Raw genomic sequence first — 14,198 nt, forward strand, 5'->3', positions numbered from 1 at the left:
CAGCAGGGATTGGTATTAGGTCTTTATGAGACATCATTTCTTCCTAAGGGCCAGAAGGTCACACAGGTTACACAGTTTGAGTGGAACTTCAACACTGAACTGGGAACAAAATTATTATATTCTCTTTGGACCAAAAAAAAAAAAAGAAAGGATCAGCTTTAAACAATTACTTGTGACAAATATTCCTATTCTCCTTTGGAAGATGTATTTATACAAGATAGTGCTAGATCTGTAATCATTGCCTCTGTGCGTCACCCCATAAATACCAACTGAAGAGTGTGATAGTCAACATTGTTTTTTCAGCAAGTCATGTGTACGTAGCCCATTGCCTCTGCTGAAAGGTCGGGGAGGACCATGAGCACCAAAATTAGTCAACGGCAAACAAAAAGAGAAGATTAGTTTCCAGAGCATACTGTTTAATTCTAATCACAATTTTGTGGAATGTTAACACATTTGTTATTATTTTTTTTCCATTTAAATTCCAGGCACATTCAAAGCAATAATCAAGCTCCACAGCCCCCCCTCCCACCATTAGGTTATATGTCCGGAGCCTTGATTTCTGATTTGGAAACAGATGTTCCAGATGATGATGCCGATGACGAGGAGGAGGCTTTAGAAACCCCCAGGCCCCTGAGAGTGCTGGAGCAGACACCCGGATCCAGTATGGACAATCTCGACAGCTCTGTGACAGGTAACAGGATGGATTGAATAGGAACAACTGACCTATTTGTAACATTAAGATGCACCCCAAATCGAATACTTTCTTATATAAGATTTATTCCCCTCCATCTATTTCTGTAACGTTTTAAATAGGTTCATATTAAACACAAAATTCAAAAAGGATTTGGAAATACTTTTGCTTTGCTGCAAAAATGATAAGAAAATTCATGAATTTTAAAGAGCTTTAAGGACATGAAAGAAAACTCAATTATATCCAGGGCTTTCATAAAAAAAAATTCACTCTACTGGGGAAGCAAGTCTATTATATAAGAACCTTGACTTTTATAAATGATATATTTTGTAAAACAGGAACAACATACAAGTGAAGGCAATCTTAATACACTTCCTGATACTTCACTCTGTAAAATCATTCATTGATGAAAATAAGCAAGTCTTCAGAAGAAGTATTTCAGCAGTTGCACAGGTATTATTTTTAGAGTGGAGAAAATGTATAGAGAGATAAACCCCTCATTTATGCATTTCATATTATTGGATTCATTAACTGCTTCTCTCCCAAGAAATACATTTTTTTTTTTCTTCTGTGCACTCCCTGGCCTTCCTCTTGCCTTGTTCACGGAGTGAAAGGCTAAAGCGGGACTCGGGTGACATGATCCCAGGACTGCAATCTATTTATCAAATTTTGTTTGGAAAATTTAAACCCTAATATATACACAATGAATATGGGATAAAGTAAACATTCAGTCTTTCTATTCAAGTAGATATTCATTCTTTGATACACACACACACACACACACACACACTTATACAAACACACAGTCCTCTTGCATGACTCTAAAGACACAACGACTAAAAATCTACAAGTGCGCCTTGGCATGTCATTGGGTCTTCTCAGAAAACCACCCAGATCTGTCTCTGTCGTGATGATATCCTTGATAGGAGATGTTGTATCACTATCCCAATTTATTCATTTTTGCACCATCAGCTTTCCAATTTGCATAGATTTTGCAGTATGTGTCAGAGTTCAGAAAACATTGATGAAAGCTGCTTTGTGACAGTCATGGAGAAGCATGAGTGCCTCCATTTCCTTTAGCCTCCCTTCCTGAATTACAAAATGTGTGATGCATGATCCTACTTTTCAGTTTTTCTTCTTACCTGGGGGGGCTGTCTGCATGCTGCGCTAATTAAGATGTAAGAACTGCGATTTGAAATCCAAATCTGACTAGAGTTGGTGGAACGAAAGTTTAAATCGCTGTCGAGAGCTAACTTATTAGTACACTATTATGCTAAGAAGCCCTTTTCCCTGAATGTCTAGCATGATCTCCTTCAGGGTAAATTCTGCATATTTTTGCATATCTCACTAATGATACTGAACTCTTTTCCATTAGGAATGTAGGAGAGAATTGCAATAATACATATAAGTCAGCTGTACCCTATGTAGTTCTTTTATTTAATATTATAGTTTTAAATATAATAAATATATAATACATAAATAAATCAGTAGAATAGCATTTTCACTTTTACCCACTCACCTGTTAGTAACATGCTAGGCTGTCTAATGTGACGGCAGCTAGAAACAATTTGCATTTTTTCCTGTAGCTACTATACTATTAATTCCAAATGAAGCTTTCATTGCTAAGAAAAGTCTGTTTTCCTCTTCATTCGCTCCTTAATTACTGCCATATATAAAAACTTCTGGGTGGTTAGGTATGTATTCCATAATGAATTTGTTCTAGAAATACATCTCTTTAATAAAAGAAGTTGCAATCTACACTAAATTATCCAAATAAGAAACTTTTTTCATAAGAAACTTTTTTCTCTCTCTCTCATTTCCTCCTTCCTTCCCCCTCCCTTCCTCCCTCCTTCCCTTTCTTCTTCCCTCCCTCCCTCTTTCCTTCCTTCCTTCCTTCCTTCCTTCCTTCCTTCCTTCCTTCCTCCCTCTTCTTTCTCTTCTTCCTTCCTCCTCTTTCTCTCTCTCTCTCTCTTTCTTTCTTCTTTCGTGTCTACAATAATAACTTTGTGAGAAACGTGTGATCAAAGATTTAATTTGCTTTCTAGGGTACAAGTATAATATAAGTTAAAAATAAAAGTAAGTATATTTTCTCAAAAATAGTGTGTATATGTAGAGACTGAATGAATTTGTGTAAATTATACGTTTGATGACATGAGTGTATGTAGTTGTGTTTGAGTGTAAGTAGGGTTGTGAATGTATTAGAGCAGGGGTCCCCAAACTACGGCCCGTGGGCCACATGTGGCCCCCTAAGGCCATTTATCCGGCCCCTGCCGCACTTCTGGAAGGGGCACCTCTTTCATTTCTTTCATTGGTGGTCAGTGAGAGGAGCATAGTTCCCATTGAAATACTGGTCAGTTTGTTGATTTAAATTTACTTGTTCTTTATTTTAAATATTGTATTTGTTCCCGTTTTGTTTTTTTACTTTAAAATAAGATATGTGCAGTGTGCATAGGAATTTGTTCATAGTTTTTTTTATAGTCCGGTCCTCCAATGGTCTGACGGACAGTGAACTGGCCCCCTGTGTAAAAAGTTTGGGGACCCCTGTATTAGAGTGTGTGTGAGAGAGACAGACAGAAAACGAGCATGTGTGCACACATGTATGTGACATACTAGTGGCCCTGAAGTAAATGTATCCAAGTACCAAATGTTACAGAAATTGACATGCTAGTGAATATTACTCTAACATGTTTGTATTTTCTTCAGACACCTAAGGCTAATTTATTGGTGATACACGACGTAGGCAAGAAAATAGACACTATTTCCTTTTTTTTTTTTTATGGTTTTAGGTTGGTAGATACCCAGAGAGAATTCTGATCTCACCATAAATAACTTTGAGTTCTAAATTTGTGTGTGCTATAAGTAAATTAGTCATTACTTTCACCTGAATTTCCTATTAGAGATTTTCATTTTCATGAATCTAATGACCATTTTTATTAAATAGGACTAACAGTGATGTTCCGTTTCCTGAAACTCTAAAGCCAACCAGATTGATATTCCAATTATAGTGTAGAGACAGGACCACTAAGCCTGTACATAAAATTATTCATGGTTCTGCTTGCAGATCTTATATGCTAACAGCTGCCATATTTAAGGTATATCAGCAGTTAACAACGTATAGAACCCATATTTGTAAAGAAATAAATATACTAATTCTAAATATTTTCATAACAACTTAAGAAACTTCTAAGGGACTTCTTAAATTTTGACATAATGGTTCATGAATGGAAAGGCAAATCCCTAGTTGGTAAGCTCAGTCAGTTAAGAGCATCGTCCCAAAATAAGAAGGCTGCGGTTCATCCCGGGTCTGAGCACAACGGGAAGCAACCACAGAATGTACAACGGAGTGGAACAACAAATGCTTCCTTTCCTCCACCTCGCTCTGTCTCTCTAGAAGTCAAAAATTAAGCCCCAGCCAGATAGCGAGGTTGGTTAGCATTGTCCTGGAGCACAGAGGTTGCCGGTTCAGTCCCCAGTCAGAGCACATACAGGAGCAGCGCCATGTTCCTGTGTCTCTCCCTCCCTGCCTCTCCCTCAAAAAAAAAAAAAAAAAAAAAAAGGAAAATAGCCTGACCAGGCAGTGGCGCAGTGGATAGAGCGTCGGACTGGGATACAGAGGACCCAGGTTCGAGACCCCGAGGTCGCCAGCTTGAGTGCTGGCTCATGTGGTTTGAGCAAAAAACAACAACTCACCAGCTTGAACCCAAGGTCGCTGGCTCCAGCAGAGGGTTGCTCGGTCTGCTGAAGGCCCATGGTCAAGGCACGTATGAGAAAGCAATCAATGAACAGCTAAGGTGTTGCAACGCGCAATGAAAAACTAATGATTGATGCTTCTCATCTCTCTCTGTTCCTGCCTGTCTATCCCTCTCTCTGATTCTCTCTCTGTCTCTGTAAAAATAAAAAAATAACAATAAAAATAAAAATAAGAAAATAGGAAAATATTAGTAGTTCCTTATCTCATCCACATCTCCTATGTGTCTTAGTCTGGTCAGGCAGCTATAACAGAATGCCATAGATTGGGTAGCTTCAACCACCACCACTTACATCTGAAAGTTCTGGAGGCCGGGAAGCCCGAGATCAAACTGAGAACTCTTACTGATTCAGAGACAGGCATCTTCTCTCTGCAGCCTCACGTGGCATTAGAGATAAAGCAAGCTCTCCAGTCTCTTTTTTATGGTTACTAATACCATCACGATCACCCCACATTCATGACTTCATCTAAACCTAATTACCTCCCAAGGCCCCAGTGCAAAGGGCCAGAGTATTAAGGGTCAGGGTTTGAAAAAATATGAATTTTAGGGGGATACTAACATTCAGTCTATAAAACTCAGTAATGGAGAATGTATTTGCAAAGTTGTTATAGTATTTATTAATTCCAGCAATAAATATTTATTGGCTCCCTGATTCTTCTAACCACTTGGCTAAGAATTTAGATCCAATAATAATAATAATGATAACAATAAAAAGTTGCACATATATAACCCATAGTAAGTGTAAGGCGCTCTTCTAAGCAGTGACTGATGTTTTTGTGTGTGCGCCTTAGTGAGATAAAAATGTTTCTTACAGGTTTGAAGGGTTATAAGAAACAAGATTATGATCAAAAACAAAAATAGGTGACAAAGAAGGTTTAAAAAATATTTAGTATCTGGTACTTTACCTAAAAGTTTTACTGACCCCTCTTTTAAAGTTTTAACATGTATTAATCTATTTCATCATCAAAACCTTTATCTTATTCTCTTTTTTGATATTTAGACTTGATTAATTCTTTTTATATATATATTTTTAATTTATTGGGGTGACATTGGTTAATAAAATTATATACGTTCCAAGTGTATAATTCTATAGTACAACATCTGTACATTGTTTTGTGGTCACCATCCACAGTCTAGTCCCCTTCCCTCACCCTCATACTCCTTGACTCCCTTCTCCTAGTCCCTCCCTCTTCTCTCTTCATTCTCTTTGTATAGACAAGGAATTGAGTCACAGAAGGCATTAAAGCCCCGTTAGCTGTCACACACCTGAAAAGTGATAGAAGATGTTTCAAAATTATTGTCAGACTCTAGAGATAAGTCATAATAATCTCTGCTGTGGAAATGCCCAACTTTTTCTAATCTCTGGATGTGGCATATTTAAAAGGAAAATGTTTTTCGGGTCTATTAGTTAACATATGTCTGGTTCTCCTCTCTTTCTCTCTCTCTCTCTCTTCTCCCCACATATGAATAAACACAACCTACAATTTTATGTCTGAAAACATTAGTTCTTACCCTTTTGCACTTAATCAAGATCAAAACTATTAATTTCTTAGAAATACCATTTATTTTTCTCATATTTAGTTCTATATTCAATTATAGTGACTCATTTTAATGGAATTTAACTCCATCAGCACTTTTTCTTAGGAAATCTCAAGTTTATCATTATTATCATAATTTTTCCTCATAATTTAAACTGACTTGGTCGTAAACGTATAAAAATGTGTTGATCACAGCACATCACACTCTGGTTTTGGCTAGAAAGTGAACGTATAGGATCATTTCAGTCTTCAGAAATATATACTTGTAATATAATATTTCTTCCTAAATGCCAAACCCACATTGTGGGTAACAAGATGGGGAAGGTTTCAATACTTCTCTCTCTAACTTCCATGGTGGGAGTCAAGTGTAAGTGTTTCCTGAATTTAATGACTCCACCTCTGGAAGAAAAAAGAAAGAAATAGAAAACAATAGGAGAGAAGGCAAGAGGAAATGTCCTAAACAGGGAGCCAAGATTCGAACTGCCTCGGTGATCACAAGAAGTCAAGTCTGAGAATGAATGCTCTAAAGGAAAACAAAGAGAAAAACTTCCCCTGACTTCTGGACCCCACGTAAATAATACCACAGCTGAAAGGAAATGGTAACTCTATATTTTTTGTATTTTATGCCTTTTGAGGTTTTTTACTTGAACTCCCAAAACAGATCGTTTTGAAATCAATAAAACCTGGCAGCCTCACCATTATACTCGACCACACAGAGTTTAGAAAATTGGCCACTTAAAAGTGTGACCTGACTTCTTGTTTTTGCTGCAAAAGAAAACTTAAGGAAAATATTTCTACATTAGGGAAATTTCAGGAATATTGTTCAAAATAATGAAGTGATTTTCTTAGACTACTTCAGCAGCTGTGATGTAGTATAAAAGAAATTAAATGTAAACTTCCAAACTATAAAACGGGTGGTATCCTATATTTAGTTTTTATCTGAGTGAAACAAGGTAACAGGTGTGAAATGTCCCAAGAAAGATACTTTGTAATTGTTACTTTCCGTATATATTACACATATCTTTCTCTCTGAGAAATGATGTGGGAACTTATAAAAATTAGACATGTTTTTCTACATCTAAGCAGAGGTCAGTATTAGGATTGATTTGTCCGAAGACACTTGCAGCTGAAGATTGCATTTAACAGAGAGTTAGACTGATTACACTTAATAAGAAGATTTTTCTGGATTACATATTGGCTGGAAAAAAAAATGAGGGATAACCAATTTTTTTTGTATCTCATAAAAATGGTAATGCAACAATTAGCAAGGTCCTATTATAAAGCACAGACTTTTACTCTAGCTTAATGGATCTAAGGATAAGCATTTATCAGCAAGGAAGGATTTAGCACAAAACGACATGTAAATGAATTGATGACTGATCATAAATTAATTTTAGTGCTGAAGATGTAATGGAAACACAGCAAGATGCCACTTTATCATGGTGTTTCAACGCTCAGTAACATTTGAGCAACAATTTAATGTCTTACCCTCAGTCCTTCTTTCACAGCTTGAATACATTTGAGGGGTTATTTTTGTTGCTGTTGTTGTTGTTACCTTTCAGCTATTTTAGACCTGAGAAATTTGGAAAGATTGAAAATGTCAACACAAATAAATTTGCCTATGTGACATAAATTCCTTTTTCATTAAATGTTTAAATATGGATTGATCATGTATGTTTGGGGCTATCATATGTCCTATTGGTATGGAGTGCTTGTCATTAGTAAGCATTCACTCACTACCTGAGCTATTTGACCTGGTGTCATTTTATTTTTTAGGTTTACATCAACATTTATAAAAGAAAACCAATGAGCACGAACAATGCTTGCTTTCTAATTCATGAACCAAGGCTTTCTTTTTCTTCCCACAGTTGTCTTTGTGTGTGTGTGCTAGTTGACATCCATCTCTAGGTCATTCTTGGTGTGGGAGTCTACAGAATGTTAAACAATGGGAGCCACGGAGAGGTGGAGTGGCCCCCATGGCCCAGTCTCTGTGGTGCACATCTCTTCAACTCTGAAGTCACCTACTTAGTTTCTTTGCTCCTACAGAGAGTAGGAAAGAAAAAAAAAAACTAGCATTCTTTCTATATCCACACTCAGTTTAAGCCATGTTTTCCATGCTATTTTCTCTTCCCAAGGAAGGGACAAAATCATCAGGGAAAAACTTCATGAATAACTGGAAGTTGGCCCTGGCAGGTTGGCTCAGTGGTAGAGCTTTTGTCCAGCATGTGGAAGTCCCGGGTTTGATTCCCAGTCAGGGCTCACAGGAGAAGTGACCATGTGCTTCTCTCTGCCTCTTTCTTTCTCTCCCTCTCTTCTCTTCCCACAGCCACGGCTTGATGGGTGAGAGCATGGCCCCGGGAGTTGAGGACGGTTCATGGAGCCTCCACTTCAGGCACTAAAAATAGTTTGGAAATTCTGAGGGCGTGGCAAAGAGTATTAACAGTTAAGATACATTTAAAGCAAGGAAACAAAGGCAGGAAAGTAGTCGCTTTGTTTAGGGTTTGGCAGGTTTGGACGTGGAAATATTCATGTAGAGGGCCCCATTACCACAGGGAGATGGACATAGCACTTTTGAAAATGTCAGCTAAACTCTCTGCTAAGAAATCTCACAGGGTAACATTTCTTTAGTTTTACATTGATGTGATGTAGGAATTTTTCTAAGTTTTACAGGTTCAGAGACTAAATTTGTCAAAATGCTAAATCTTTGGGATAGAACCACAGAGCAAGCCAACTTGAGTAGATTAATTAAAAAAAGAGAGAAACTAAAACAGATCCAGCTATTTCTTAGTTTTAGTACAATTTTGAAAAAGAGAAGAGGGGTGTTTGTGTATTAAAATGGGTGAGTATAGATGGTGAAATTAGAAGGAAAAGTAAATTGCCACTTAATATTGCATCATTATTTTAATTTGAATAAGATATTAATATATATCAATATTTAAGTCATCAAAGCTTAATTAAGATAAATATAAATTAATTTTTTAGTCTTCTCTTTTGGATATTTACATAACTGATTTCTCCACTAAGTAATTGACAAGAGTTGATTAACATTGTATTTTTTACTTAATGTTTTCTAGGAGTTCTTTTCTTTTCTTTTCCTTTTTGACAGAGACAGAGAAATAGACAGTGAGAGGGACAGATAAGGATGGACAGACAGGAAGGGAGAGAGATGAGAAGCATCAATTCTTCATTACAGCTCCTTAGCCTCCTTAGTTGTTCATTGCTTGCTTTCTCATATGTGCCTTGACCCGGGGGGCTATAGCAGAGCGAGCAGCCCCTTGCTGAAGCCAGTGACCTTGAGCTCAAGCCAGGGACCTTGGGCTTCAAGCCAGTGAGTGACCTTTGGGCTCAAGCCAGCGACCATGTAGTCATGTTTATGATGCTCTCAAGCTGGTGAGCCCCCGCTCAAGCCAGATGAGCCACGCTCAAGTCCGTGACCTTAGGGTTTCAAACCTGGGCCCTCTGCATTCCAGTCCTACACCCTATCCACTGTGCCACTGCCTGGTCAGGCTCTAGGAGTTCTTATGAACACATTCCTTCTGTAACTAAAATAAGGCCATTGCAATGAAATGGCATGTGGAATAGAATTACACATAGGAATTATAGGGAATAATGAAAACATTGAAGACATTTCATTTTAATATACCAGTGTTTATTAAATTTTTTACTGTGCAGTGTTCTTGCACAGGAGACATGAAAATGAGTAAGAGATAGTTTCTAATCTTCAGAGTTTCATTGTCTAGAAGAGGAAACATATATATTCAATGCAACAAACTAGTTTGTAGAGACCTCACATGCTTCCAAATGAATACTTTTTTGAAAAACAAAATTGGCAGAGAGATTGATTCTCCTTTAGACAGGGTTGAAGGTGAGGTGGAATCAGGGTGATAAAAGAGGTGTTATTGATTTGGAACTTAAAGTTTGGTCGTGGTTGATAGAGTTAGTAACAATCCAGAGATGTGTGAGTGATGACAATTACACAGGTGAGGCAATGGGACTAGTCAGGCTCTAACAGGAGACGGGGCTGGAAAATGAGTCTCATCTAGACACAGAAGGATGTCAAATACCTGCCTTGGTGTTTGCATGTGGCATTGGCAAGCTAGGTAAGCCTTTGAATAGAGGGACACACATGCGATAAATGTTTCAGAAAATTAATTTAGATGATAATGAGGAAGACAGAGGGACAAGGGGAAAATCAAGAATGCAATAGAAGGTGTAGAAAAGGAGATACCTGTTTGGACAGTGAGTTTCAAACAGCCAACGCAGATGTTTTCGCAGATGTTCGGTAGACATTTAGAAATACAGAAAACAGTGCATAGCAGGGACCCCGCCTGAGCTCTCACGGTTTTCAAAACTATCCTCGGTTCTGTGGTTTCATATTCTTCGGTGATCACTGACTGAATCACTTTGATTTTCTTCTTATCTCCTGTAACATTATATTGCAAAGCCCATTGCATCATTTCTCCTTTCATTTTGGGCTGCTGGTCCTTGACTTGTGATGATTAACTCAGAGCCTGTTCTCTCAGCGGAGGCTCAGTTGCTGCTGTTATCTTGGCTTCCTTTCAGTGGCCTGTGTCAAGGGAATTTATTTTGAAAGTAAAAAAAGTCTATCTCTGTGCTTTTGGCAAATAGAATCAAAACTCTATCTTTTTTCGGCTACACTTAACACCCTTTTAACTTCTCAGATCCTTCTAACCCCTTCGGTTTCTGTTTTCTGTCTGGAAAGCCCCTGAACCTGTGATATTGTATCCTGTCACCTTGACTGAAAGAACAAATACCTCACCTTGGCAACTTTCCTAACTATACCTTTGTCTCTTAAATATTGGACAAAAGCATAAAAAATCTGTGGTACTTGACTTTAATTTCTTGTATGTAAATATGTGTTTGGTTTATTTAGAAACCTTATGTTCGTTTTTCATAAATATGATACTTAACTTTTTTTTCTCTTTTTAAAAAGTTTAGAATAAACAATATTTGTTACTTTATTGTGTTATCAATATAAATTAATGGTATATCAGACTTAAATTAACAATAGTAATACCAATTGTATTATGTCCTAGATTCAGGCCTCAGTGTGGTTAGTCTAAGAAAATATATAAAAATTAAAATGACTTGATGAAAAATTAAGAATAAAAGTTATTTCTCAGCAACTTCATTCTTCTTGTAGCTCTTTCCACATAAAGCTAATATTTTCCCTCTATTGTCATGTTGCATTTTGCAGAAAAATCCATATTAGAGCCAGTGATATTCTTCACGTTTGACTTTTTAAAATATATATTAGTATTAAAGAAAAAAAAAACTGGAGTGTTAATTGGAAAAAGAAAGAAAGTATACTAGCATAACAATTATTAGAAGTTTTTAAAGCTTCTATTTTTTATGTTTTAAGTCTTTTTGCTCCGGTATTATTTATGCATTTTTTTAAATTTATGAATGTTCTCCTTTATTTTCTGCATAAATACATTTTTTACTTTAATATCTTGAAATAATTCTAGTTATCCCACAGTGTACAAGTGTGGATTTCTCATGCAGATTATCATTAGAGTTTGCATTAAATTCAAAATATATTCACAACCATTTCTTCAACTGAGTTCTTGATCTGTTCACTTTGAAAGCACTACGATGGAGTTCATCAAAAGTGCTCTCTGGATTATCGACTTAAAATACGCATAGCGTTTCTCTTTTGGAAAACAATCATGTCATCATTTTAACCACGTAAGAATGGAACCACATGGTACATGTTTTGCTTACATGTTGCAATAGATACAGGTTTCAAGTGAACTTCACCCTACTGTACGTGGGAGTGTTTAAAACATGGATGAGGCTTGTGTGTGCCCAGAGACGTCAGGATGACACCCGCTTTACCTCAGGGGAGACTGAGCAGTGGTGGCAGTCTACTTGGTCATTGACATAGTGTATGCAAACCAATGAGCTCTCCGGTATCGACAACTCACTTGGACAACTACATTTGTTTTTAGGTTCAATGGTAAATGGATGGGGCTCTGCATCCGATGAGGATCCTAACCTTTCTAGTCGTAGATCTAGCGTAGGGAGCTCCTCGGAGGGCTCCATCTTCGCCAGCGGCAGCTTTGCACACGCTCTGGCGGCAGCAGCAGATAAAGCTGGTTTTAGGCTGCATGGGACCAGCTTTACGAGAACAGGTTGGTAGACTCCGAGTCCACGTGCTTTGCATGAAAGAATCCTGTCCTTTGGACACCGAGCTCTTTTCCTTCTGTCCTTCCTCCTTAGCAAGTCTCTCTGGAGGCATCTCTTGTCTCTGCATGCACACCGTTTGGTTGCTCAATGAGCAGAACTCGCTTCAGATGCTCGTTCTGCAGAGCCAAGAGCAGGCTCCGGCTCCACCCTCTCCATCCTTTATTTCCCTTTCCTTTCACGGTTCTGCTGATTAATTGGAATATGCTTCCTTTTTCTATTACAGCAAAGCTGCAACTGAGATTGCCATTAAATTTGCAATAACTCACACTTTGCAAAATTCTCCCAGAATCAATAATGTGCCCAGTGATTAAAATTATTCAGCTTTTATCTCCGTGACTTTCCTCTGCCCCATTTCTCTCTGCACATGCATTTCTGGGAAGGCTTCCTCAGCATGGGGTGACTGGGTCTAAGGCTGTCAGTCTAACAATTCGCACAGCCAGTGCTGTTCTGAGTTACTTGGCTGTTAAAGTTTTAATCCAATGACTTATTATTATTTGTTTTAAAGGATGCTAATAAAAGATACACCCACTGCATTTGCAAGTTGGAAAAAAAATGATGACTAAATGTGTGTTGCTCTTTAATGTAATCTGTCTGTTGGCTTCTGAGAATAATAAGTAATAATATATAAGACCAATTATGTCATTTTTTCATATTCCTGAGCATCCCCCCCAATGAATGTGAGCTGCACTCTAATGGTAGATCAGTAATTTACCATTTGTTTTACTAAACCAAAATAATTTTGGAATGATGCATGTTATTAGATGACTATGTATACTTCTTAAATGCATATCTAAGATTCTAATATATAAATTAAGCTTAGCTACCAAAAAAAAAAAACCCTAATGAAATTCTAAACCTATTTATGAAGTCTTGATAGTACCAAAATATTAAAGTAAGGAAAAACAATTTTGACCCTTCACTAAATAAAGTCTCAGCTTATAAAAATGAGGCTTTAAAATGTTCTTTGAAAGAGATCATCAACAATTTCATTTGAATATGCATTAGGTATCTTTAAATAAAATAAAATGGGTTTTCAAGCATCACAGAGGTTCTTTTTCTATATAGCATTCAGACTAAAAGATGTTGTTAAATAACAGTTATTTGAATTGTCTTGCTCTAGCAGGCATTAAGTCGGAAACTTGATATTGTTGCCTGAGTGTTTTTGCATCACAGCTATAAGTGGAGCAGTGAGAAAGTACAAAAAACCAATAAATTAGAAGGCATACATGCTTTTTTTGTATGTACACTAATAGCTAATAAAACATTAAACAATATGATTTCACACTGCCTGAAGAAAATGTACTTACATACAATAGTTAAGTATGAAACAAAAACATATACAAGATAGTATATACATGCATATAAATCAACCCTCTCTTACCATAATAAACATGATATGAAAATGAAAAGATGTTGAATTTATTAGCTAACCTTTCCCCAGAGTAAACTCCCCTGCACATGTACACAAGGCCTCAAGAAAAGGATTTAGAACATTTTATTTTTCAATGAGACTTTGGAGTTTGCTCAGATACAGTATTGTTCATCAGAAAACACCTATTGCACTTTAGATATGCAAGGTGCTTTTAACCTGCTATCTCTCCTCTACTATACATTGACGTTACTGAGTTTATGTTAAAAGAGGTACAATTCATCGAATATGGGTCTGGGTGATAAGATCAATTTAATATACATGTCTGAACAGACCTTTCATGTAAAATTTCAAATGGAATTACTACAGGACATTTTTCTGTGGGATTCCAAGGCTGAAGTCTGATTAAATAAGTCTGATTAAATAAATATTTCAGAAGTAGCTTCTTTAATTTGAAGCATACATTTGCAAATACCTAGGAAAACAGTACTAACATTATCAGGGTTAAGTAAAAATATCACATAATATCAAGTTTCTGGTTTGTTGAATTTATTTTATATTCATTTGGTTTCATGGTCCAGTGAGTCGTGTACTGGTTATTGAAAGTTGAACAAGATCAAAGCAGCAGGTCATATATTTTC

At 36.9% G+C, this 14,198-nt stretch overlaps 1 protein-coding gene across 14 annotated transcripts in view; it reads left to right on the plus strand.

Moving 5' to 3' along the window:
- The window catches only part of ROBO2 (roundabout guidance receptor 2), a 1,384,729-nt gene that overhangs the window by 1,356,475 nt on the left and 14,056 nt on the right, over nt 1–14,198 (plus strand). For 12 of the 14 annotated variants that reach the window (XM_066347997.1, XM_066348002.1, XM_066348008.1 and 9 more), the window contains one exon: nt 486–691. In XM_066347997.1, coding sequence (XP_066204094.1) covers nt 486–691 — 206 coding nt within the window. Of the gene's footprint in view, nt 1–485; nt 692–11,950; nt 12,134–14,198 lie in introns of all 14 variants that reach the window. The other 2 variants (XM_066347995.1, XM_066347996.1) reach the window with 1 other exon arrangement.

This window comes from Saccopteryx leptura, chromosome 8 (assembly GCF_036850995.1).
Source record: "Saccopteryx leptura isolate mSacLep1 chromosome 8, mSacLep1_pri_phased_curated, whole genome shotgun sequence".
In the NCBI taxonomy this organism is placed as follows: Eukaryota; Metazoa; Chordata; class Mammalia; order Chiroptera; family Emballonuridae; genus Saccopteryx; species Saccopteryx leptura.